This window comes from Pelodiscus sinensis, chromosome 11 (genome assembly GCF_052426305.1).
Source record: "Pelodiscus sinensis isolate ZL-2025 chromosome 11, ASM5242630v1, whole genome shotgun sequence".
Taxonomy (NCBI): Eukaryota; Metazoa; Chordata; order Testudines; family Trionychidae; genus Pelodiscus; species Pelodiscus sinensis.
The window spans coordinates 2,035,867-2,061,396 of NC_143062.1; the positions used below are offsets into that span (position 1 = coordinate 2,035,867).

Here is a 25,530-nt window from a genome sequence, read left to right on the forward strand (position 1 = left end):
TGCAGAGCCATGAGGGCAGCCTGCTATAACTGCAGCAGGAGGTATGGCATGGGGTCTAAGAGCCATCGACTGCTTGGAGGCAGGTCCAGCTCCATGGCTGGAGAGCTGTGGTGTCCGCAAGGGCAACCAAAGCAGGCAGTGAAAAGGCTTTGCTGTCTCTCAAGGAGGTAGCCAAAAGAGAGGAGCCTGCGACACGGCTGTACAAAGGGGTCCCTTTAACCACGAGCCTCAGATAACCTCAGGAAGTGATTGCTGTCATGATGCCCTGCCTGAAATGCTCCTAGGGGGCTTTAAATGTGATTGAGAGCCACTATGTGTGGACATGCTATTTGAAATAGATCAATGATATTTCAATGGGCATTTGCTGTGTAAATGTGCTATTTTGAAATAAGCTATTTTAGAGTTTTTCTTCTGAAATAGCTTATTCTGAAATAAACATGCAGTGTAGGTGTACCCTTAGTGGCCAGTGTGATGGCCTCCCCTTCTCATGTAAAATCAAGATCACCAAGTAGTAACTCCTCAAATGCCAGGGATCTTCCTGTATTTTTATGGTAGTAGTGACTAGAAGCCCCAGTTCTGGATCAGAACTTCATTTGCTAGGTGCTGTGCAAACACATAAAATATGGTCCCTGTCTGAAATCGGTGCAGGTAAAGCATATTCTGTGATGATAGATACTTTGGAAAGGCAGATAGGTTAGCAAGATAAGTCACGTTTCCAATATCTGTAGAACTTCTGCACAGTGTAAAAATGGAGGCCTGGGATTCACAGTTTTGTAGGGAAACATGCTCTAATGTAATTTAGGCAAGAAACATTCATGTGAAAATGCTCTTCTGTGCAATATTGTCCTACACAGTCCAAAAAGTTTATGTCAGGGCTACTCAACTCTCCTGGAGCCCATTGGAACATAGATTTGATCAATTCAAAGGATGCCTGGGTTCAGGACACCATGCTGTCCAAACTGCTCAGCACATCTGGAGTGCTATTGTCCCCCTCTCCCATAATTGATCCACGTGGCAGTAGATGGTGTTACTTTTATTTCCCAGCAGCATGTCCAGAAGTAAGGCTCACTATGAGAAACAACAGTCTGAGGGGGATGATGCAATGCAAATAAAACAACACTTTTCTGCATATCTCTTCATGGATTCCACCCTTTTCCATGAGTTTTCCTACAGGAAGATCATTATAACTAATACTTTGTTGTCCTTAAGTTCTATAAATTGATTAAAATAAATTAATATTTATTTGCTGCCTTGCATCTAAGAAATATGCCTTTTGAGATGTTTAGAAAATACTGTGTACAGTATAGAACACATGAAATACTGCTTTGGAGATAGTGATGGGTAACTTTTTCACCTAGTATAGGTTGTATTCAGACCTTCAAGTGTTTCCATCTTGAGACTGTAAATGCCTTGGGCAGGGAACATGCCCAAAACATTCAACCCCAAGTGCCCAGATTTAACCTCTCAACCTCACACTTAGGTATCTAAATAAAATTGGCCTGATGTTCAGAAGTGCTGAGCTCCCACTGACTACAATGGATGTTGTCCATAGGTACTCGTATAGGCCAGGTCTAGTACGCAACTCCAGCTGTGTAAAGTAGCTAGAGTCAACCTATTTTAAGCTGAACTTGGCACCATCTTCACTGAGGGAGGACACTGAGAGCAAATGCTCCCATTGGCTTCCTTTACTCCTTGCAACTGCAAGGAATACTGGTGCGAACCCAGAGTATTCGATTTAGTGGGTCTTAACTAGATCCTCTAAATCAAATGCCAGAAGATCAATCTCTGGTGTAGTGAGTGGAGATGTGGCCTTTGACGGCTATTTAACAAACAAACAAACAAACAAACAAACAAACACCAACCAAGCAATCAACCAAACGGTCTATGTCTATAGCAGCCTCTTGTGAAATACAAACTAAACTGCCAGCACTTTAAAAAGTGATTTAAAAGCACCCCCAACAAGTTTCTATCTTACCTGAATTCTGGGTTCTGCAATTTTTATTAAAAGCAGATGATTTTTAGCTTAGACCCAAGTCAAATCCCCAGTGGGGTTCACTCGTAATTGTCTGTCCCAGATGAGCATCAATATTTAAGGCTAACTGCAGGACCCATTTTCTTCCACTAGATGGCGCATTTACAAAGAAAACTTACCTTGTCTCCTTTCCAGGTATTGTCAGAACTTTTGGTTCATCGCCCTTCAGATACAAGTAACCCTGGGGCACCTTAGGAGACTAACAGATTTATTCGTGCATAAGCTTTTGTGGGTAAAACCCACCTCATCCGATGCCTGGGAGTGGTCTCTCTCTTGTGTAAAGTTTGCACGTCTGTGGGTTTTCCCACAGTTAATTTTGTTTTGATCCCAAGGTTCAGAGATACTCATGCACCCCATGCAGTCTGAACCACACTAAATATATGCCCGAAGAAACAGTTGCCCCCAGCCCCTCTAAACCAAACAAAAACAAAAAAGCTTTGATATAAAAATGGAACTTTAGTTACATCCAAACACACAGAAAGGTGAACCATCCTCACAGTAGCATGTAATCCTTCCCCCACCCAATTGTGAACATAGCCCATCATAATGGTGGAGTCCAACCCTGTGCCCAAAGTAGGACCAACCCCAACTAAATCACCCCAGCCAGGGCTTTGTCAAGCCGAGACTTAAACACCTCTAGGGATGGAGATTCCACCCCCTCCCTAGGTAACCCATCCCAGTGCTTCACCACCCTCCTAGTGAAATAGTTGTTCCCTAATGTTCAACCTAGACCTCTCCCACTTACACAGTGCAATAAGCCAACTCCAGGAGTTAAGTGCGCATTTTCCCAGTAATTCACTTACATTTCAGTGCCCAGCCACTAACTGGGTTTCACCAGCTCAGTGAATTAATAGGAGGTTGGTAAACCTGTTCTTTGCCTAACTTTTCAAACTTACTGTTATTTCCAATCAACTTTCTAGTAAAAATCAGGAAGTCCTGTCATTGGGGTTTTTTTGTTTTGTTTTGTTTTCAGAAAAATACTATGAGCCGAACAATTCCAGCACCACACCCCTGTTATCATTTAGGTAACCCTCCCTGCGTGATATATTTTAAGAGGATAATAAAAGCCTCCATATCCGCGTGAATCCCCGCAGCCGTAGCCACACCAAGCCCCTCCAACAAGCGAGCAGTGGCGAGGACTCCTGCAGCTCACGCGCCCCCCCAAGCCCGACAGAGAAAGGTGCCGTAGGTAAGCAAGCTCCGGGAATGGGCACAGACGCTGCCGAGCCGAGGAGGCGAGAGAGCAGGTTAGGGAAGGGAAGGGAAGGGAAGGGAGAGCAGACCTGGAGGGCGCTTCAGTCAGCCTGGCTAGACTCGGGCGGCCAGCAGCGCCTCCCTCCCGAGGGGGGTGCCCAGTGACACCTGATCCTTGTGGCTTTGACACAAAGAGCCCCCCGCAGGACCGCTGGCTGCCCCCGGGCGAGCCGCTCCGTGCCCCTCTCGCGGTCATTAAACGGATCAATCAAAAACGCAGTGGAAAGGGCAACCGGCAAAGTCTGGAGCAACAATGGGCTTGTTCTCCGGGCCGCTGTCTGGGGGCCGAGCCGGCCTTGGAGACGCGCAGATAGGATCTAAATTGCGCGGGCTGGCTCACTGGTGCTGAACACGGACGGGCTCTGCCCTGCCCCTCGCCTGCCAGGGATGCTGCCGCCGCCGGAGGGAGGATGTCGGTGATAATGTGTTAATCCCGACTCGGAAATCGGGGGAGGAAATGGGGGGCAGGGAAACGAGATGGAAAACCTCAGACGTGGGGAGGCAGCAAGAGGGGAACATGGGGTGGGGGAGCGGCGGCGAACACATCAACCCAGCCTGTAGAGTGACCCCACGGAGCAAAGCAGGGACATTAGCCACACATACACCTTCAACCCCCCCTTCCCCCCCGACAGGGCACAAAACCCCGCATCAACTGGGGGGGGGGGGCGTGGGAAACCCTAAACAATGAGCTGGTGAAGAGGAGAGAGAAGGGAAGCGGATCACCCTAGCGAGAGAGGAGCGCAGTGCAGGTGGGTGCAGCTTAGCCTCCAGCAGGTTTGCACACCTTTGGGGGCTCTGCGTGTCTTCTCCACGAGCCTAGTCACTGCTGGGCCTAATAAGGAAATTAACCTGTTACACTCCTTCTAGCTGGGACTGCAGTTCCGCGGAGTACGGGCTCCTTTCCCTGCTCCTGGACTTGAGGAAGGACTGCAAAACCCACCTTCCGCTTGGGGGAATCGCTGTCTCGTCTCTACAAGCAGGTGGTCTGTGGGCGATTTCTTATTCCCTTCTCCGCCACCCCTCGGCTGGAAAACTCCCTCCTCTGGAGAACACGCCCAAGTAGCTGGAGAAGTGGGGAAAGAAGGGGGGGGATAGATAGTAACATTGAACCTGAGGGGAGATTCAGAGCTGCTGCGTGCAGGGATCACTGCAGCCTATTCCCAGCACTAAAGTGTTACGTGTGACAGGCATACAAATCCGGAATAAAGAGAAAGAGAGAGAGAGAGAGGGGAGAGAGAGGGGGGGGGGAGAGAGAGAGAGAGAGAGAGAGAGGACACACACAGGGTGGGTGGGTGAGTGAGTGAGCGAGAGAGAGACCCAGCTGAAGGGATATGGTGTTTGTCTCCTGGGATTTACAAACACACACAGCCTGTTCAGATCACAAGGAGGTTTGTCTGTTTTGTCTGCACTACCTTGACCCGGAGCTGCACTGTCTGAGGAAACGCGAAATTAAGCAGCACGAATAGCATCAGAGGCATCATTCTGCATGGTGATCTGAAAACCAGCGCACAAGGAATATGAACAGGAAAACAAGGCGTTGGATTTTCCATATCTTTCTGAGCCTAGGGATTGTGTATATCAAAATTGGGTAAGTTATTTAAAAAAACACATAAACGATTTCGCTCTGGTGAACCTGCCCAGACCTGCTAATATTTAACCGGGAAAGTTTGGAAGACTGTTATAGCTTTAAAAGAAAGCCGAGCAGAAATGCCATTGCCCTGCAATGAAGTCGTGGTGTGTAGCGTAGCGCTGGGGAATGTGAAAGTCATTGGTGATGTGCCGGAAGCATGACTGGAATGGCAATGTGCTGGGGTTAGTTTTATGTTCCTTCCCTACCTACCGTATCCCCTGAAATCAAACCAAACTCCGCACCGCGCGGAGCGCTTGCCTGGGACCTGAAAGGACGCTGCGGGTGCTCGCTCTTCAGAGCGGCCGCCGGCTCCCCACCTCTTCCTTCCCGGGCCATGTGGGGAAACCAGCTCTGCCCAGGTGCACGCTACTTGATGGACGGTGCGGACCTGCACTTGTCCCCGATTGCCCAGTCCCGCGTCCTTAGCTGCCGGCCCACGGAAAGCCCTGAGGGGCTGCCAGAGGGAAAGAAAACCCGACCCCGCGCCCCGGCTCCCCAGAGCCACCCTGCACGCTCACCTGGCGCGCAGCAGCCTCGCCAGCCTGACACCGCGCCCAAAAGCGAGGCGGTGCGCTGCCGGGAGCGGGCGGCGGGCCAGGACCCCAGGGGAGGGGCCGCTTCATTTACCAGCTTAATGCAATTAACGCGGATAATGACAATAAAAGCCCAGCCCGTGGAGCACGCGCCTGCTCCGGGGCGGATTGCGCGCTCCTGACGCGGGAAGTTGGCCACGTTTTGGCAAAAGCCCCCGCGCGCTTCACCTCTCTGATAATGATACACCCAAAAAAGTGATGGGAGGGGGCGCGGCGAGGCGCCGAGGCCCGTGGCATTGACCCCCTCTTCCCAAGTCCGTCATTATCCCGCGGGCTCGGCCGGGGGCGCATCCCGCCCGGCACAGCGCGGCGGGGTCGTGGCCAGGGGCTGGCGGCCTGCTGGAGTAGGGGGCGGGTGCAAAGGCAGGGAGCGCCTGAGCGAAGGGTTACGGAGGAGCTGGAGCTCTGTCCTCTGCCGGGGGTCAGCCCCCTTCGGCCCAGCCTGTCGCCTGGCCCAGAGCGGCTAGAAACCCGCGTGCCGCGGGGAAAAGGTCCCGTCGCGGCAGGACAGCGCAGAGCACCGGCTGGACGCGCTCTGGGCTCCGGGCTTTGGGGCGAGAAGCTGCCTCGCTCTGGCAAGTGTAAGCAGGCGGCTGCCGCCCAGAGACTCGACGGGCGGGGAGCGCCCCCGGGCCAGCGCTGCGTGCGCTCAGTCTTTCCCCTTCTTCTCTCATTTCAGGGGCTTCTCCTCGGTGGTGGCTCTGGGGGCCAGCATCATTTGCAACAAGATCCCGGGTCTGGCGCCCAGGCAGCGGGCCATCTGTCAGAGCAGGCCCGATGCGATCATAGTGATCGGAGAAGGGTCTCAAATGGGAATCAACGAATGCCAGTTTCAATTCCGGAACGGACGCTGGAATTGCTCTGCCCTGGGGGAAAGGACCGTCTTTGGGAAAGAGCTGAAAGTGGGTATGTTACCTCTTTTCTGGTTACGGCAAGGTTGGCTCCTGTAGGTCCCCCAGAAGGTTAGCAGCACATCGAAATGTCACGAATTACACATGCTAGACCTGCCAGGGCATCCACTCAGGGCCAGCCACTGCAGGATCGTTCATAAGAACGGGCATACTGGGCCAGCCAAAGGTTCATTTAGCCCAGGATCTTGTCTTCCAACAGTGGCCAATGCCATGTGCCCCAGAGGGAATGAACAGAACAGGCAGTCAACAAGCCATCCCCCTGCCGTCCATTCCCAGCTTCTGGCAGACAGCACCCTTGCCTAATAGCCATTGATGGACTTATGTACTCATGAAATTGTTCTTTTTTGAACCCCGTTAAAGTCCCTTTAGGGTATTTTCACCTGCCTCTTCATGTGGGATTACCAAAATAGATACCTGTATTTTCCTTATAAGAGATCTAGTGAAACCCTCTGAAAAACTTTGTGTCAAAATGACTTCTTTGTCATGTAAGTGGTGTGTATTCCATTGTCTTATACTTGTAAAGCCTGTGGCCTTTCTATAGTTTTCCCCTCATGTATGTATTACACACAGTAGGACATAGGGATTTGGATCTGGGTAGGGGTTTTGTTAGGAGATAGGGCACACAGAAAGCTCATGAGTCATTCTCTGTAGCTATGAGCCCCAAGGGGTAGAGCTATTACAAGGTCAGTGCCTTATGTGAGATTTACACTATTCACAGCAGGATGCTCATTATAATTATCTGTTTAGTTGGTGAGAGACTGGCGCCTTTGGAAACAGAGTCAGAAAATGGGTACTTGCCAGTTTAGAATTCAACCTAGCCGAAACCTTAGATGCAGCTTCTACTCTGGGCATGCCAGTCTGAACCACATCCACAGTCAAAGGGGTTCTAATCTGACGTTCCAGTTTCTCTCAGTCGTCCTAATAGCTGAAGCTACATTTTAAAATTGCACTCAAATAGCAGCAATAAAAATACACATTTAGATATAAGGAAGTTTTGAACAAAGATGGAAACACTGTCCTCATATCTATGTATTGCAGAACTTATGGTACCTGAGGGCTTCTTTGTGTTTGTTGATCATGTGATACTTAGGAACAACGAGAAGAGTTAAAGATAAACTCTTTCCAGTCACAATTAAACAGTCACTGACTCCAATATAAGTTTCAGGTCTGACAGTGACATCCATAGTTCTGGGGTTCTATGCTTTGAACAGTGAAAGTGCCTAAGTACCCAATAAGTTTAGATTCAAGGATCTGTTGGAGGAGGGAATACTGTCATAACAGAGAGCAAAGGTATTCTACAGGGCTTTGGAAGCAGGATGTAGCATTGGCAAGGTGAGGAGTCAAGTGTGCCATGGGCATTTTTAAATCGGGGGCATGGGACTTTTTGATTTGTTGTGCAGAGCCTTTGGTTTGTTGAGAAGCCCTTTGGTTGGATTGTATTCTGGCCCTATTTTGTCTTAATCACCCAGGGCAGGGGGACCAGGGCAGGATATGGCCTAAATATAACACCGCATGCACCCAAGAATCCCAACAAAATCGATGGGAATTCTGTATGTATGAAGAACGCAGCATTGGCATCTATATAGCTGAAGTTCCTTGCTTAGGGAGGCATAAGTAAATATTGTAGTATTACTCATATATATGTGTGTGTGCTTTCCACTGCTCCTATTTTTTTGCAAAAATAAAAACAGTGAAAAGTCTAACAAGAGTATTTACTGAAGGCCAATAGATTCTCAACCAAACTGGGTGACCAATCTGAGAAACAGTGCCTGATTTTCAAAGACTGAGGCATACAACATTAGTGAACACTTCTCAAAATGTGCCCATTACACCGAAAGACTAGAACTGCTTCTATAGAGTTGCTTCATTCCGGCCATTGGTTTACAGAGGCATGTTTCTGACTGACCTCCATGACAGTTCTGCTTGGAAGGCTGGTTGGAATTCACTGCTCTAATCTCACATATTGGTAAAAAGAAAATTTGTGTACCGGAGAGCCACAAAGATGCAGAGTTATTGTGGTATGGTGTGTAAATCCTGTGAGTTTTTTTTTTCAAAATTGATTTAGCTGGTAGGTTATATTTAGGTACTTTTAAAGAAAGTCAATATTACAGGAAGTGGATTTGATCCAGCTTTGAAGTGTTAACTCAGATCTAATTACCCATTATAATGTTTATAGAGGTAGATGTATTCAAAGAGATCAGGCCATATTGAGCCTTGAAGTAGCTCAATTAACTTCATAAATTATGCCAGGATTGATGTAGGCCACAGTGAACAAAATTCACTTTGAATGCATAAGCAACAATGTTCAGATTTAAACAATGTTTACACTTGAATTTAAAAATATTCTACGTGCAACTTGCTAGCAAGGTGTGTAAGAAAAGCAACCCCACATGAAAAAGCAGCTGTTTTGGAGCTCAGGAGTACATCCTTGGGCTAAGATCTTTAATGGCAAGTTTGATTACAGTGTAAACTGTTATGGCTGAGTTAACTTGCTGAAAAATAGTGGGTCTATTACTGCCACTAAATATTATTAACATTAGTGTAATCATTTGTGTTCCACAGATTTTCCTCTTGATCTTGTTTCTTGTCTATATATCAGCATGTGTGGAGACCCCTGTACATGTGATTCATTCCATATCATTTTATCAGAAGAGAGGGGGGAAGTTCAGTTCCTAGCCTTCTCTAAGCTGCTCAGTGTTTTCCATAACCCTTCATTAACTGTTTTTTCCACCTCCCTAAGACCTGTAAAGTACCAGTATGAACTACAATTTATAATAATCTAAGATATTTCAGTATATTAAGGACAAATCCTATATCTAGTAAAGGCAAAGTTCAGATTTAATGCTCATGAGTAAGATAAGATAAAAGAGAGTCTCACATCTGTTACCATACATACTGGGGATGGGGACAGGATTTCTACTTTCTCATTCCTTTCACAGGATTACTTCAAAGTGCCATTAGAATGGTATAAGCGTAGAAGGTATTAGTGCATGAAGACTGATGCTTCTCAGCATGGCTGAATCTTTAAAACTGTTACCTTGGAAGTATGCAGGATACCACTAGTCCCACAACTGCAATTTGCAATAAAATCATTAGACCGCATGACATCATTCTGCTTGCTCTATTAGATGACTGCCATTTGACTTTAAAGTGGCACTGTTGTGCCTGTGCTAAGATTAGGATGCAAATTCAAAATGACTGTAATGTAACTTGTTGAAATACCATTGCATCATTCAGTGATTACAGCACGAATGTATATGTGTACTAATACTATACTAATTACCCACAAAGAAATGCTATCAGTTTGTAAAGCTATATCATATAACTCTGATGCTAACTGGAGCTGTGTGTGTAAATCTATGATAATAGGTTACCTTGACAACAGCATATTCATGTTCTATACATAGTACTTACTGTTAAAAAAGGAAACAAAGACCACCTCAGGAATGTTTAGACCTAGGAACTCTAACTTCACTATCTGGAAAGATACTGCTACAGATTATTGGACAGTCAATTACTGTTCATCTAGAGGATAATAGGGTGATAAGAAATAGCCAACATGGATTTGTCAAGAACAAATAATATCAAACCAAGTTAAGTTCCTTCTTTTACAGGATTACTAGGGGAAGCAGTTAATATCTTGATGTTGTGTAATTCTGTCAAAAGCCTTACTAACATTAGGGAAATGTGGTCTATAAGGTGGCTGAACAACTGGTTGAAATACCATACTCAAAGGAGTAGTCATCAGTGGTTACTATTCAATATTTGGATTAATGACTTGAATAACTGGGTGGAGAATATACCTATAACATTTGTAGCTGACATCATTCAGGGAGCAATTGCAAGAAGTTTGTAGGAAAGGATTAGGATTCAAAATGACCCTCACCAATTGTATAATTGGTCTGAATTTCAAGTAAAGATGAATTTTAGTAAAGACAAGTGCAAAATACTGCACTTAAGAATGAAAAATTAAATGCACAGACACAAAATGTGGATGATTGGCTAGGCCTAACCCTTCTCTCTGACTCAATTTACCCATCTATAAAATAGGGATAAAAATGTTGACCACCTTTGTTAAGATCATTGAGATCTATGGATTTAAAAGCACCTTATAAGAGTTAGGTATTATTGTTTATCAACTTTTTTTGGAAAGTCACATATAACTTTGCTAATATAGCTTTCAAAAATAGTTTTGGACAAGGGATTATAGCTAGATACCACTTAAATTTATTTACTATCAATGTGGCATATTTCTGTTCAGATGCTGGAATCCCAAATATACTCATGAGTCTCTATCCCATTTACCACATACATTTCATTTCTAATATTATGCAGTATAGTTCATCCTTCAAGGTCAAGGCTTCACTGGTATTTGAATGTGGCTATTTGACCATAACTCTTAGTAACATCAACAATGCTGATGATGTGCTGATGCAATTCTGGATGTTTTTTAAATTAACAAATGCTGCATAATAGTGTCCATACGTCAGCACTGAGGAACTTTCCATCACCAAAGCAATAAAATCTTCAGAGTAAGAGAGTCGAAGGATTCTGCTCACATCTATTCAAATGACATGTTAGAAAGGATTCAAAGGCCTGATCATGCGGATGGGTCTTTTGCAACAACAGGAAGCTCAAATTTGGGCTTTTCTGAAACATAAGAAGAGCAAATTCAACCATGAGGGGTTTCCACTGAATACTCGCCAGTCCAACCCAGAGGACACAACACATGCACAGAGCGGTGGTAAACCTACTATTTGCCATAGCTGTAATCAGGAGATGAACAGAGTGTTACTCTCTCAAATAACTGAGTCCTGACTCCTAGAATATGACATTGCTAAACTGATGAGATAATGCAAGAATGTATGGAAAAGATGTTTCTCTTTCTGATGACTGAAGTGACACTGTGGCTACGTCTACACTGGCCCCTTTTCCGGAAGGGGCATGTTAATTTCAGAGATCGTAATAGGGAAATCCGCGGGGGATTTAAATATCCCCCGCGGCATTTAAATAAAAATGTCCGCCGCTTTTTTCCGGCTTTTAGAAAATAAGAATAAGATCCCCCGGAAAAGGGCGCTTTTTCCGGAGGATCGGGGCCAGTGTAGACGCTCTTTTCCGGCTTTTCTAAAAGCCGGAAAAAAGCGGCGGACATTTTTATTTAAATGCCGCGGGGGATATTTAAATCCCCCGCGGATTTCCCTATTACGATCTCTGAAATTAACATGCCCCTTCCGGAAAAGGGGCCAGTGTAGATGAGCCCTGTGGGTATATCCATACTACAGAGTTTTATGCCCACACTGCAATCGCATTCTTCCAAAAATAACTAGAAAGAATAGAGGGTTTTTTCCGGTGTTGGTAATCCTCTTTCTGGGGAAGAGAGAGTTCTTTTGAAAGAAGAGGAAAGAGGAAAAAGCACAGGAGCCTGGCTAGCTACTCCATCCATAGTAATCGCAGCTTAAATGCGAGATGGCGTCCATTCAGTGTGGACACTATCTTTTGGAAGATGTTTTCGGAAGATCTCTTCTGAAAAAAGGTTCTTTCAAAAGAAGCCTGCAGTCTAGACATTGCCAATGATACAGCTGTGCCTTTGCAGTGTGACCAGGCAGAATTGAAAGCCATTTTAATGCCAGTCTTTGGAAATCTGGCAAGACTAAAGCCAGCTTCAGTGCAGGTCTTTGAAAATCCAATGACAGGCACCACTGGCGTACTACGGGGTGTGCCAGGTGTGCCCAGGCACACCCTAATGTCTTAGTGTTGCCAGGTGTCTAGTTTTCTACTGGACAGTCCACTTTTTTGGGGCTCTGTCCAGTAAAAAAAATCCAGAAAATACCAGACATGTGCAGTGTCCAGTATTTTCTGGTTTTCTGACTGGGTGCCATGGAGGTTAGGACCATAAAAGACTATTAGCCAGGGGATAGAAATGGTGTCCCTGGTCTCTGTTTGTCAGAGGCTGGAGAAGGATGGCAGGAGACAAATTGCTTGATCATTGTCTTCGGTCCACCCTCTCTGGGGCACCTGGTGCTGGCCACTGTCGTCAGACAGGACACTGGGCTAGAAGGACCTTTGGTCTGACCCAGTACGGCTGTTCTTATGTTCTTATGTATATGCCTGGAAACCTGGCTGGGGGAGTGGCTGGCAGGTGGGGTGTGATCAGCGCTGGGAGCCCTGGTTGCATGTGAGGAGGAGGGGCAGCCCGGTCCGTGCTCCTGCATGCTGGTCAAGTGAATGGTGGAGCCGCAGCTGGACTGAATCGCGCTTCGCCTGGACCGTGCAGGGGGTGGGAGCACCCTGGGATCTGCACTGTCCGGGTCAGTCCCGCTCCCAACTGGCTGATATGCTCCTTCTCCCCACCCCCTTCCTGGCTGGCCTCTTGGTTCTCCCCCACTTCTCCCCCCGATCTTCCCCAGCCAGCCCCGGTGCACCCGCCACCAGCTCTGCTTCCAGTGGCCAGTTCTCCCCTCCTCTCCCTATCTCCCCCAGCCAGCCTCACTGTACCCAACCCCCGCCACCAGCTCTACCTCCCGCTGGGCGGTTCCTCCTCCCAATCTTCCCCGGCCAGCCCCGTTGCACCCCCTGCCAGCGCTGCTTCCGGTGGCCAGTTCTCTCCTCCTCCTCCTGAGCTCCCCCGGCCAGCCCTGCTCCCGCTGGCCGCTCTCCCTTCCCCCCCGATATCCTCCGGCCAGCTCCGCTCTGCCCTCCCCCCTACCCCCACTGACCAGCTCTGCTTCCCATTGGCTGCCTCTCCCCCAGCCAGCCCCCGACCCCGGCCAGCTCTGCTTCCCGGCCCCCCCACCTTCTTCCTGGCAAGCCCCACTCCCCTCCCAGCCAGTCCCTCTCCCCACCCCCCATGAAGCGTGTCTGGTATTTTTTTTAAAGACTACCTGGTAACCCTATAATGTCTCAAAAAAAGTGGCTTTGCAGTTTAATTTAATCACATGATACACTCTTTTAGTTTTAAAGTATGGATTGCTGTATTATTCAATGAGCGCCGAATTGCAAATGTGAAAAACAAACTAAGAAGTACAATGTCCCATACTTACGTTTGTATTTAAAGTTTAGTTGTTAATTTTAAAAAAATGTTTAAGTTTTAGTTTCTTTAGTTTGTTTGATGAATAAAAATAATGTCCTTTATGATTGAGTATTCGATAAATGTTCGCCTTTAAAAAAAAAAATTCCCTGAGTGCACACCTAATGAAATGTGCCGTGCATGCCTATGACAGGCACTAAACAGGAAGAACTTCATCACAAGTCTATTAAGATCCTATGACTCTTCCAAAATAGCATGACACAGCAAACTAAAAATAATTTCATGGCTAGTCTGTGGAGACTCCCCTCACTGAGACTTTGCTTGTGAAAATTATTCAACACAACCATTGGAAAGAAGACACAATGATCCTACTGCACAGAAAAAGCCATACGAGACTCTTGCCATGTATGTGTGCCCAAGATTAAGAATGTCAAGATCTTACTGCAGATCTGAATATTTTTAAAAAAACCCAGCCCTTACAATGAAGACTGACATTTAATGACAAAAGCAAGACTATCTGGAGTGACATGTCTGCCACAACCTAATTAAATTAACTCATTTGTCCATAACTTCCATTCAGATGGGCAGTCCCCTTTGGACGTGTCTATGACAGCAAAAATGGGGCCTGGGATGGGACCTCCAATGGCAGCAACAGTGCAGCTTAATAGGCAGGGATGATTAGAAGAGACTGATAAGTAACTGAATCCTGCTTACAGTGTAGTCGACAACATGGCTATCACTGGCAGAACAGAACAAATGAGGGCTCATTTTGAGGAAGGTATGTGCAGCCTCAGAGTTTGCATGTGGGGTTGGGGAGGAAGGAGAAGGCTCACCATAAAGGGGTAAGTTAGGTTCCACAGTCCTTTATCCTGCTCATACTACTCATGCAACTACTGCAACTGAAGTCAGAGACTACTCTTGTGAATGATGTGAAGAGAATCTGGCCCATGTGCATTAAATCATCCTTATTCAGCACTGAGTTGCATGTTGTGTATATACTTTTAACTTCAGGGAGAACCTCAGAGAAGTAAAGTGATCTGTGCAAGTTTATAGAGGGGACAAGGTGTTAGGAGTTATTAGCTCCCACTTGCTTACATTCTCAGACCTAGAGATCATGCTTCTCTTCCAGCAACATCCTTAACTCTTGTTCACTGAATGACTTATGTGATACATAGTCTCATGATAGTAATGAGAGAAAAACGTCTTGTAAGTGGTCTGAGTAAAGATGGAATCTTCCATTCTAACACATCCCCATGAATGACATATTCTGAAGGCCAAATTATTTATCCTCTAACAACAATGTAACACTCTTACCTTCCATGGGTTTGCTGTATAACTAGCTAGCCTTATAATTGGAATTAAGCAAACTGTGTAGCTTACTTTGAGGTAATTTTGAAATAAAATGCTATTCTGATAAATCCCTTAATCCTTATGAAATGAGGGTTACAGGGATGCTGGAATAGTGTGCCCATTATTTCAAAATGTATTTTGAAATAACAGACGTGTTTTGGGATACTTCCAGTACCCTGAAATAGTGCCGTTATCTAGATTTAGCCGTAGAAAACAATTATTTTGTGGCTGCACAAAAGAGAAAAGACTCCAGCTTCTCATACATGAGCTAGCAGGAGAAAAACGTAGAAACACTTGTTTTGTCACTAATGCATACAGATCTGATGTGCAGTAAACACACATCTGTTCAGTAAAAAGTTACCATCTTTAGTCACTTTTCAGATTAGAAATGCATTTTAAATTATATCATTTAATACAAATGATTTTTCTATCATGTCTTTGGTCCAAGTGTTTTTGGTATTCACTTCCAGTATAGTTTCATGGGACAGGCTTTAAAATTTGTTTTTTAATTACAAAGAGCAAATATCAGGCCTAAATATCATTGTAAAATTATTAGCAGAAGGAAAGTACAGTAAGTTAAAATTAAACTAGTGTCTATAGTCAGAGGGAAGATATTTGCCCATGAAAGCCAATAGGCAAGGTTGCCACCTCAGCAAAAGGTTTCTGTTTGGTATTGTGCCTTTAATACAATACCATTCCCTCCCTGCAGATGTAACTGGTGTTTAGAGATTGACAAATACTATATATTTTGAACCACTGGTGCTAGTGAGTCTGCAAGATATACTGAAAGGGTGAAATATAGGTCTCAGTGAAATTAATGGGAATTCTACCATTAGCCTGCATATCAGGATTTGCATGTGTGTGCTGGATTTTCCTCTCCTGCTTCTATATCTAAGCATATATATAGTATTTGCATAGGCAGTAAAGCAGGCTTAGTTATTCACAAAAAACCTCACTCCTGCAAAAATAGAGGTGAGGCTGAAAATCTGGCCCAATATATCTAAACCCCAGCATGTTGCTTTATGCCAAAGAGTCAATCTTTCTAGGCTGTGACTGTCACAGTAAGATAAAAACATTGCCCAAGGTCACATTAGTTGGAATTCACATCAGAAGGATCTCATACCTGACTTCAAATGTATCTTGTGAGTACATGTCTCAGAGAAACAAAAAGATTACATTACATTAAAATACAGAGTAACTAAATGCTTATTGCAGGTTCACGATACAGATTTTTCTAAAAGAAACTGTAACTACCTAAAACACCTTCTGCCACAGTGCTGTATAAGAAGTGAAAATATATAAAAGGGAGGACCCATATCTTCTGAAATCCAGAACGATGGGACTGATTTTACAATCTTTGTGTCTTGAATAACTATTTTATAAGCTTAAAACAGAATTTTCTTTTGAAATGGAATACATCTGTTTGCATCTGATTTCAACACTGAACCTTTTTAATCAGTGTTGATGAAACATATTTTAGAAATGTGCATCTATCCATCTGTCCATCTGTGAGTCCATTTGGTATGCAGCTTCCTCTTATCATAACTTAAAGCAAAGTCTGGGTTTGGTTGTACCAGGACAATGGGATGTGCCTGAAATTCAATTTTTTCTCATAAAATGGAAAGGGAGGGGTATGCCAGGGAGGATAGTTATACTACTGAATGACCACAGGGGGACAGGAAGGGGCCAGAGATGGGGACCAGGACAGCTATAACTCCATTGGGCCAACAAGGGGCAGAGATAGGGACAGCTACCTACAAATATTTCAGGGTATGTCTACACTACCCCGCTAGTGCAAACTAGCGGGGTAATGTATGCATACCGAACGTGCAAATGAAGCCCGGGATTTGAATTTCCCGGGCTTTATTTGCATAAGCCGGCCGGCGCCATTTTAAAATGCCGGCTTGTTCGAACCCCGTGCCGCGCGGCTACACGCGGCACGGGCTAGATGGTTCGGACTAGCAAGCTATTCCGAACTATCTGTACGCCTCGTGGCACGGGGTTCGAACAAGCTGGCATTTAAAAATGGTGCCAGCCGGCTTATGCAAATAAAGCCCGGGAAATTCAAATCCCGGGCTTTATTTGCACGTTCGGTATGCATACATTACCCCGCTAGTTCGAACTAGCGGGGTAGTGTAGACATACCCTCAGAGAGTTTGTTTGCGTGTCTATTTGTGAATCTGTCTGGCCCTAGCCAGAGGACATGCACCCCCTCCTCTGGCTATGTCCACTGTGGTGGCAGCAGCCATGGATACATACTTCTCACCTGGCCCCAAGCTGCTGCAGCCAAAGAAAGAGCGAGTAGTCCTCTCTCCCAACGGCAGACTGCACATTGAACCCCTCATCTCCAACCCCACCCCAGAACAATGATTGCAATGAAGAAAAACAAAATGTATTTGAGTTAAGGACCCAAGCAATGCCGGGTAAATACATAACACAATCAAATTCACTCTATTTCTGGAAATTGGTTAACTAAGAATTTTTAACGTAGCATCTTAGCATACTCAACTTCATTCTAAGTCAGCAGAAGAGCTGGGTGCTCTCAGCTCCCACATTTGGGCCCCTAACTGGAAAAATGGTGGTACTTTAATTTTCAAAACTATTTTTTAAAAAATTAATTAAAATGCTGTTTTAAGAATCAAGCCTGCACATTCTCTCTCCCCCCTCTTTCTCCTCCCCCTCTCTTTCCCCCCAAGAGAGACAGATCCAGATAAGTAAGCAGAGGATGAGTTCTGCTCTCCATTTTACTAGCTATGAATTATGATCTCTATAGACATGTGAAGTAATGTTCATCATGGCACATAACTGGCAAGGTACACTGTATTTTCCATCTTTTTATTTTCACAATCAACATATATTTCAGTTCATGTCACTACAGATAACTCCCTCCCTGACCTGTTGGCTTTAAATAGCAGAAAATACAAGGTATGTTTTCCAATGAGATAAATACAAAATTGTCTTTTTTATTTCCCAGATTAGTCAATTTATGGTTGGGCTGAAATGGGGGGGGGGGGGGGGCAAAACTTTCTAAAACCATAGGTAGAATCTGCTCAACACCCTCAGCTCTCACTAACTTCACTGGGAGTAGAGGATGCTCAGCACCTTGTAGGATTAGATCCCAGTTTCTGCACTGACTCAGATACCTTTTGTAAAAGGGTTTAATTTAGGTGGATGAAATTAAGAAATCTGTTTTAAAGAAAAACAGAAATGTGTGTGTGTGTGGCGGTGGGGGGGAGAGGAAGGGAAATCCTAAATGAGTAACGTCCATATTTGCTTCTGGTAGAAAAAAGATCATCCACTGACTTCCCAGACCCTAGTCTTGTCAAGGCTTTATTCATTGGGGTGCAGTTACACATGTGCAGGCTTGTAGGGCTAGGGCTGTAGTGTACAGCATGCATTTCCTACAGGGACATTACTACATGTTAGAAGAGCCACATGGTAGCCAACTTGACAAGTGTTAAGATTATTCTGCATTCTGTTCTTGACTTCGGCTGTTCAGTGCACGAAGCAACTGTCATACATACACTTAAGTACAAACAAAGACATTTAAAAACTGAAAGGGTCAAAGCATGGTTCCCTCATTCACATACTTGTGAAATCAGAGTTCAAATACAGGTCGAACCTCCGTTGTCCAGCACCCTCGGGCCCCGAGTGGTTCTGAACAATGGAATTTGCCGGACAAGGGGATGTTAAAGTTCCCCACCCGGCTGTAGGCTCTGCTCCCTGTTGGGGCTGTGCTCCTTGCTGCCTGCAGCTGCCTCCAGGCTCCCACCCTGCCAGCCCTGACCGGGGCTGTGTTCCCCCACCGCACAAGTTCTGGACAGGGGCTGGCCCCACTGCCTCTAGCCCTAGCTAGGGCTGCACCCCCATGATGCTGGTTTGGGTGATGTGCCCAGCTGCTGGCCCTGCTAACTCCAGTCGTAGCCGGGGCTGCACTGTCTGCTGCCAGCCCCAGGCAGGACTGCCCTCTTGGCTGCAGACCAATGCTGCCTCCAACCCCGGATATGGATGTGCTCCCCACTACCAGCCCAGACTTGGCTGCCCTTCTGAACCTGGCCAGCCAGGGCTCTCTGGTCCAGCAATATCTGTGGTCCTGCCAGACTACGGATGTTGCTGGACCAGAGAGTCCTGGATTTTAGAGGTTCCATCTGTATTACTCCGTAACAGCTGGTGATGTAACTGATGCTAAGTTCACAGATCTTGTCTATTTCTAACTCTATTAGATCACCAATCCCAACCCCTGAAATGCCAAGATACTGTTCTTTTCATGGGCTGTAACTCTGTTTTAAATGTTGCAAGAAAAACCTCAAGAATTTGGAAGCTTGAAGTTGTGTCTTGCCAGCTAAAAAGCTTTATGCCACACCGTAAGTTTCTTTTACCCACTATTTATGAGGTAGGACATTTCCTTTATATTTAGTAATAACCAGAATAAGTGATATCTTCACCAAAAAGCATTTAATATTTTATCAGGTACTGGTCTGTTAGTAGTACTTGGCATCTATGGATTTATACTGCTAAGTAAAAACTCTTCATGTTTCACAGTTTAAATACTTGATCTAATATTCTGCAATAAAGGGAGTTTCCATTAAAAAGAAGCATATGCTATTTGAAACTGGTGGTATCTATCATTTAGCTTAGTTATGACCATCCCAATGCTTTCATTTGTGTCATGTCATGAGCTTCCCCAGCATCACCTGTGGTTGGTGTTACTGTGCAGTCCTTGGTTAGAGGACTAAGGACAGCTCAGGAATTACAAGAACAGCCTTTATTTGCACAAAGATTTTTTCTAAAGGTTTCTAAAATCTGGTGTTCTAACATGAGCATCCATTTTAGGCCTTGCTCACCACAGTCACATATTCCCTCCTTTTTGTCTAGCAAAAGGATACAACAGAAGCCAAAATATGGCTTCTTCTTTGGGTAGTGTCCCCGTGGCTGCTCCACTGTGGGTGTCAGGCTCGTCTCGGCACCACAGATCAGGATCGTCCCAGCACCACAGACACCCACAGTGGAGCACCCACGGGGACACACACCTCGAAGAACCATCATTACTGCACAAGGTGAGTAACTTCTTCCCCTCCATGGGACAAAAGGCAGCCATAATCCAGCTACTTGTGAGTGCATGGGGAAGATCAGAAGGTAGCTTACCATTGACAATATCAGTACATACTCTAATGGTGCACTTCCAAGTGGGTTACACTAGGTAGAGTACCAGGAAGTATAAGCTACAACTTTTGTACAAGTGTAGCTAACTCTCCACTCTCCAACAGCGATCCTAGGTTTCACACCTCATTCCATCACCCTCCCTCCTGCACTCAGATGACACCAACATAGTGCACCTCAGCATCCTGCACCTCGGCTGGAAAACCCATCCTTTGGATGTATGACATTGCCTACACTGAGCCATCCTTCTGGACTGTGGTTTGCATGGATCCCAGTCATCCCCTCTTACTGTGTTCGTTGTGTAGATTTGTATTGCATGGCAGCTCCAAGAGGAGCTGGTATAGATTAAGATTTGCCATGGATGTCACCAGCTTGCAAAGATTTTTTTTTAAATGTCTGGGTCCCTTTCTGATGTTTGTAGCTGTTGGGTTGGAGGATTGTTTGAGATAGATTTCCAGTCTGGCAGGCATAGTTCACTCCTATACCGTCTGTCTACACTCTCTCCAAATAGTGTCTTCAGAGTGCACTCTGTTCAGCTCAGACTCCCATGTCTGACCTCCTTGGGCATTTACAGAGCCCCCAGCACTGCTGTCTGGGTATCTCCATCATTTCAGGTTCTACAGAAGAAAGGGGATCACCAACTCCAGCTTTCCTAATCACCCATCTTCCCTGGGGGAAAAGTGCAGTGAGTGTTCTGGATATGCTCCAAAGAAGGCTCTATAGCCCACTGGAAGCCACAGTTCTGAGCTCGATACATCTTTCCCTTCCCTCTTTGCAGAATCCCAGTTATCCCCTCACAATAAAAATGTTACAGGAATAATCACTTGCTTCTTTGCCCTCTAACAATCTTTTTCATGCCACTTTACCTCTTCTTCCTGTACAAGAGTTGCTGGTCCCCTTTATAAAGTGTTTTTGATGCTATGATCATCAATAGCTCTGGATTTAAAAATACTGAAATAACTGCACTGGATAGAAGTTAAAGCCTGAGCCCTTTCAATAGTACTTCTAATAATAAGATCCTGAATGTTACATTGCTAAATCTTTGCAGGGAAATTATGGTAAGGGGGCTAATTTGGCTGAGATGTATATACTTACATTCCAGTGATGGGAGGAAGTAGATAGAGTGAAATTATTCATCTTCGTTCTGGCTGTCTGCGAACTCACAATGGATTATTTCCCACATTGTCCTTACCTGGCACTGTAGCAGCATTTCAAGATGAAGATGAACTGTAAGCAGGTGTGGTTAGTGTCTTCTAAGACATCTGTGCCCAGCCTTTTACCTTCCCCTCCTAAATAGATTACTCCTGCTGTGGTGACATATACCTGCACATAAGGATGAGTTTCGGGCAGAAGTTGGTCAGAAATTGAACTCACTGAAACAGTGCTTTTGATGTGTTAATGTGCACCTGTTTACTGGCCAAATGCAGAATGTGCCAAAACTTGCCCCCCCAAAAACTTAAAATATTTTTAGAACTCTCACCCTTCTGCCCCCTCAAAATTAATCTCAGACTCTCTTAAAAAACCCATAGTATATGCAGTGTTCTGAGCAAAACAAGTTTTACAGAGTAGGTTAAATCTTGCACTTTATAACGTCTTTGCTTGAATACAAAAGGAAAAATCCTGTTGTACTTTTTGAGTATTTAAAGCACAAACAAGAAACTGCAACAAAAGCAGTAATATTAGATGAACACAAAATTACATCTACTAATTCTAGAATGTCTCATCATTTATATTCTTAAGGACAGAACAAGTGTAACTGCTTTCAGAATCATCAGTGCAAAACACATCAGCCTGAAGTAGATGAGACGTGTGAGTGATACTTTATGAATATACTGTATGTGGTATTTGAGTATTCTCCTGTGGAGAATTCCTCTGTATACCTGCCTTCTGTCCAGTATAATCTTTGTCCAGTATAATCTCCTCTAGTTTAGCACTGAAGAGCTGACAAGACTTTTTACACACACACACACACACACACACACACACACACACACACACACACACACACACACACACACACACACACACACACACACACACAGTTTTTAGAGAATAGTTTGATATGATTTATAGTATTTAAGTAGGATTAGAGTCAGGCTCATATCTTTTTCTTATGTGAAGAAAAGCAATTCCTGAAAACAACCTGTTAGATGAGAAATGCATCCAAAGCAAGAATAAAAACAGATGTAAATGTAGACCTAAAGCTAAAGCATCTGCATCCTTCCACAGAATAATCTCATGAGAAATAATTTTGTATGGTATTTCAGCAAGATGGACCCCACAAAGTTGCCAAGTCATCCCTTAAACGGTTTTAGGGCCTATTTACTACAGAAGTGCCCCATAAGCCATAGAAAATCCTAGAAATATCAGTGCATCCAACTTTTAACACCTCCTTCCTGGCAGCACAGCTTCCCTAGTAGCCTCCTTAGTAAACTAGGTAGGGTGTCCCAGTATACCATAATTATCTGAACAACATGGCTTTTGTAAGGACCAATCACGCTTCACTGGTCTATCAGAATTCTTTGAAGGGAGTCAAAGAAACACGAGGACAAGGGAGCTCCAATGGATACAATGTACTTGAACTTTAAGAAAGCCTTTGACAAAGTCCCTCAACAAAGGCTCTTAAGCACTAAGCAGTCATGGGATAAGGAGGAAGAATCAGTTGTTGCATCTGACAATGTGGGTTTCAGCCCATGAAAGCTTATGCCCTAATAAATTGGTTAATCTTTAAGGTGCCACAGGACTCATCATTGTTTTTGTGGAAACAGACTAACACAGCTACACCTCTGAGAGGAAAAAAAATCAGTAAGGGTGCATCTACATAGCATAGCGTATTTTGAAATTTGGTGCTGTCTACTCAGTGCCAAATTTCAAAATAAGTGCTATTCTGACAGCTCCCTTAACCCTCGTGGAACAAGGTTACAGGAACCCCAGAACAGCACGCCCATTATTTCGAAATAGATTTTAAAAAAACGGGCACGTTTAAAGATGCAGAATTGTTATTTCTGAATACTTTCAGGATCCCAAAATAGCCCCACTGTCTAGATATAGCCTAACTGATTAAAAGGCAGGAGACAAAGGGTACTGAATAGATGGTTAGTTTTCAGAATGGAGAGAGATTAATAGAGGTGTCCCCAAGAGATCCACTCTGGGACAAGTGCTGTTCAATGTATTCATAAGTGATCTCAGAAAAGGGAGAAAGAGTGAGGTGACAAAGTTTGAAGATGACACAAAATTAGTCAAACTAGTTAAATACGAAGGAGGCTGAGAAGAATTATAAAAGGATCTGTCAGATATAGTGACTGGGCAACAAAATACTGGATGAAATTCAGTGCTGATAAATACAAAATAATGCACTTTGGAAAATGTAATTCCAGCTATATGTACAAAATGATGAGGTCTAAATTAGATGTTATCATTCAAGAAAGAGATGTTGAAGTCAGCATAATTAGCCTTCTAGAAACATCTGCTCAATGTGCAGAAGCAGTAAAAAAAAAGCTAACAGAATAGTAGGATCCATTAGCAAACAGATACTAAGATAATGGAGCAAGTAATTAAGGAAATCATCTGTAAACACTTGGAAAGTGGCAAGGTGATAGGGAACAGCCAACATGGATTTGTAAAGAACAAATCATGTCAAACCAATCTGATCGCTTTCTTTAATAGGATAACGAGTCTTGTGGATAAGGGAGAAGTGGTGGATGTGTATACCTAGACTTTAGTAAAGCGTTTGATACGGTCTTGCATGATAGTCTTATCAATAAATTAGGTAAATACAACTTAGATGGGGCTACTATAAGGTGGGTGCATAACTGGCTGGATAACCGTACTCAGAGAGTAGTTATTAATGGTTCACAGTCCTGCTGGAAAGGTATAACAAGTGGGGTTCTGCAGGGGTCTGTTTTGGGACCAGCTCTGTTCAATATCTTCATCAACGATTTAGATAGTGGTATAGAAAGTACGCTTATTGGGTTTACAGATGATACCAAGCTGGGAGGGGTTGCAACTAATCTGGAGGATAGGGTCATAATTCAAAATGACCTGGACAAATTGGAGAAATGGTGTGAGGTAAATAGGATGAAGTTTAATAAAGACAAATGCAAAGTGCTCCACTTAGGAAGGAACAATCAGTTTCATACATACAGAATGGGAAGCGACTGTCTAGGAAGGAGTATGGCAGAAAGGGATCTAAGGGTTATAGTGGACCACAGGCTGAATATGAGTCAGCAGTGTGATGCTGTTGCAAAAAAAGCAAACATGATTCTGGGATGCATTAACAGGTGTGTTGTGAGCAAGACATGAGAAGTCATTCTTCCGCTCTACTCTGCGCTGGTTAGGCCTCAGTTGGAGTATTGTGTCCAGTTCTGGGCACCGCATTTCAAGAAAGATGTGGAGAAATTGGAGAGGGTCCAGAGAAGAGCAACGAGAATGATTAAAGGTCTAGAGAACATGACCTATGAGGGAAGACTGAAGGAATTGGGTTTGTTTAGTTTAGAAAAGAGAAGATTGAGGGGGGACATGAGAGCAGTTTTCATATATCTAAAAGGGTGTCATGAGGAGGGAGAAAACTTGTTCATCTTGGCCTCTGAGGATAGAACAAGAAGCAATGGGCTTAAACTGCAGCAAGGGAGGTAGGTTGGACATTAGGAAAAAGTTCCTAACTGTCAGGTTAGTCAGACACTGTAATAAATTGCCCAGGGAGGTTGCGGAATCTCCATCTCTGGAGATATTTAAGAGTAGTTTGGATAGGTGTCTGTCAGGGATGGTCTAGATGGTATTTGGTCCTGCCATGAGGGTGGGGGACTGGACTCGATGACCTCTCGAGGTCCCTTCCAGTCCTAGTATTCTATGATTCTATGAAGACAGTAAATATCGTAATGCCAGTATATACACCCATTGTATGCCCACACTTGGAATGTTGCCAGCAATTCTGCTTATCCCATTTCAAAGAGGTTATAGTAGAAATGGAAAAAATACTACAGGTGTAGTTACACTGTACGGTAGGTTGAAATAAGATACGTAATTTGAGCTATGTAAATTGCATATATTCTATTGATGTTATTTTAAAATAGCTTATTTCAAAATTTGGCGCTGTCTACACAGAACTTATTTGAAAATAAATTGCTATTCCCAAATGTCCCTTACTCATCATGGAATGAGGTTTATAGGGATGTCAGAAGAGTGAGCCTGTTATATTTTGAAATAATGGGCGCACTCAAAAGATGCAGAATAGCTATTTTGGGTTACCAGAGGTAGCCTGACATAGCACTGCAGTGTAGACGCAACCTAAGAAGGGGAACAAAAATGATTAAGGATGGGAACAAGTTCCATATGAGGAGAGATTCAAGAGACTAGGACTTTTCTGCTTGAAGAAAAATGACCAAGGGTGACTATGTAGAGCCCTGCTCAGATACAAAGTTGCCATCCACATAATCCGTGGAAATCCACATCCGCAGATTTAAAGTTGATATCTGTGAATTTTCAGGGTTCTGGATACAGAATTTTTATCCATATGTCTAGCCACAAAAAGGAGCTGCAGATATCCATATCCACAGATGCTGGATACCCACGGA

The 25,530-nt window shown here is 44.4% G+C and overlaps 1 protein-coding gene across 2 annotated transcripts in view; it reads left to right on the top strand.

The window, feature by feature from the left end:
- Nucleotides 1-2,522: 2,522 nt before the first annotated feature.
- WNT7A (Wnt family member 7A) overlaps nucleotides 2,523-25,530 on the top strand; it is a 56,021-nt gene continuing 33,013 nt past the window's right edge. The window contains exons 1-3 of one of the 2 annotated variants that reach the window (XM_075939682.2): nucleotides 2,523-3,221; nucleotides 4,154-4,874; nucleotides 6,189-6,415. In XM_075939682.2, coding sequence (XP_075795797.1) covers nucleotides 4,804-4,874; nucleotides 6,189-6,415 — 298 coding nt within the window. In that variant the 5' untranslated portion in view covers nucleotides 2,523-3,221; nucleotides 4,154-4,803. Of the gene's footprint in view, nucleotides 3,222-3,271; nucleotides 4,875-6,188; nucleotides 6,416-25,530 lie in introns of those variants that run through there. The other variant, XM_089781008.1, reaches the window with a different exon arrangement.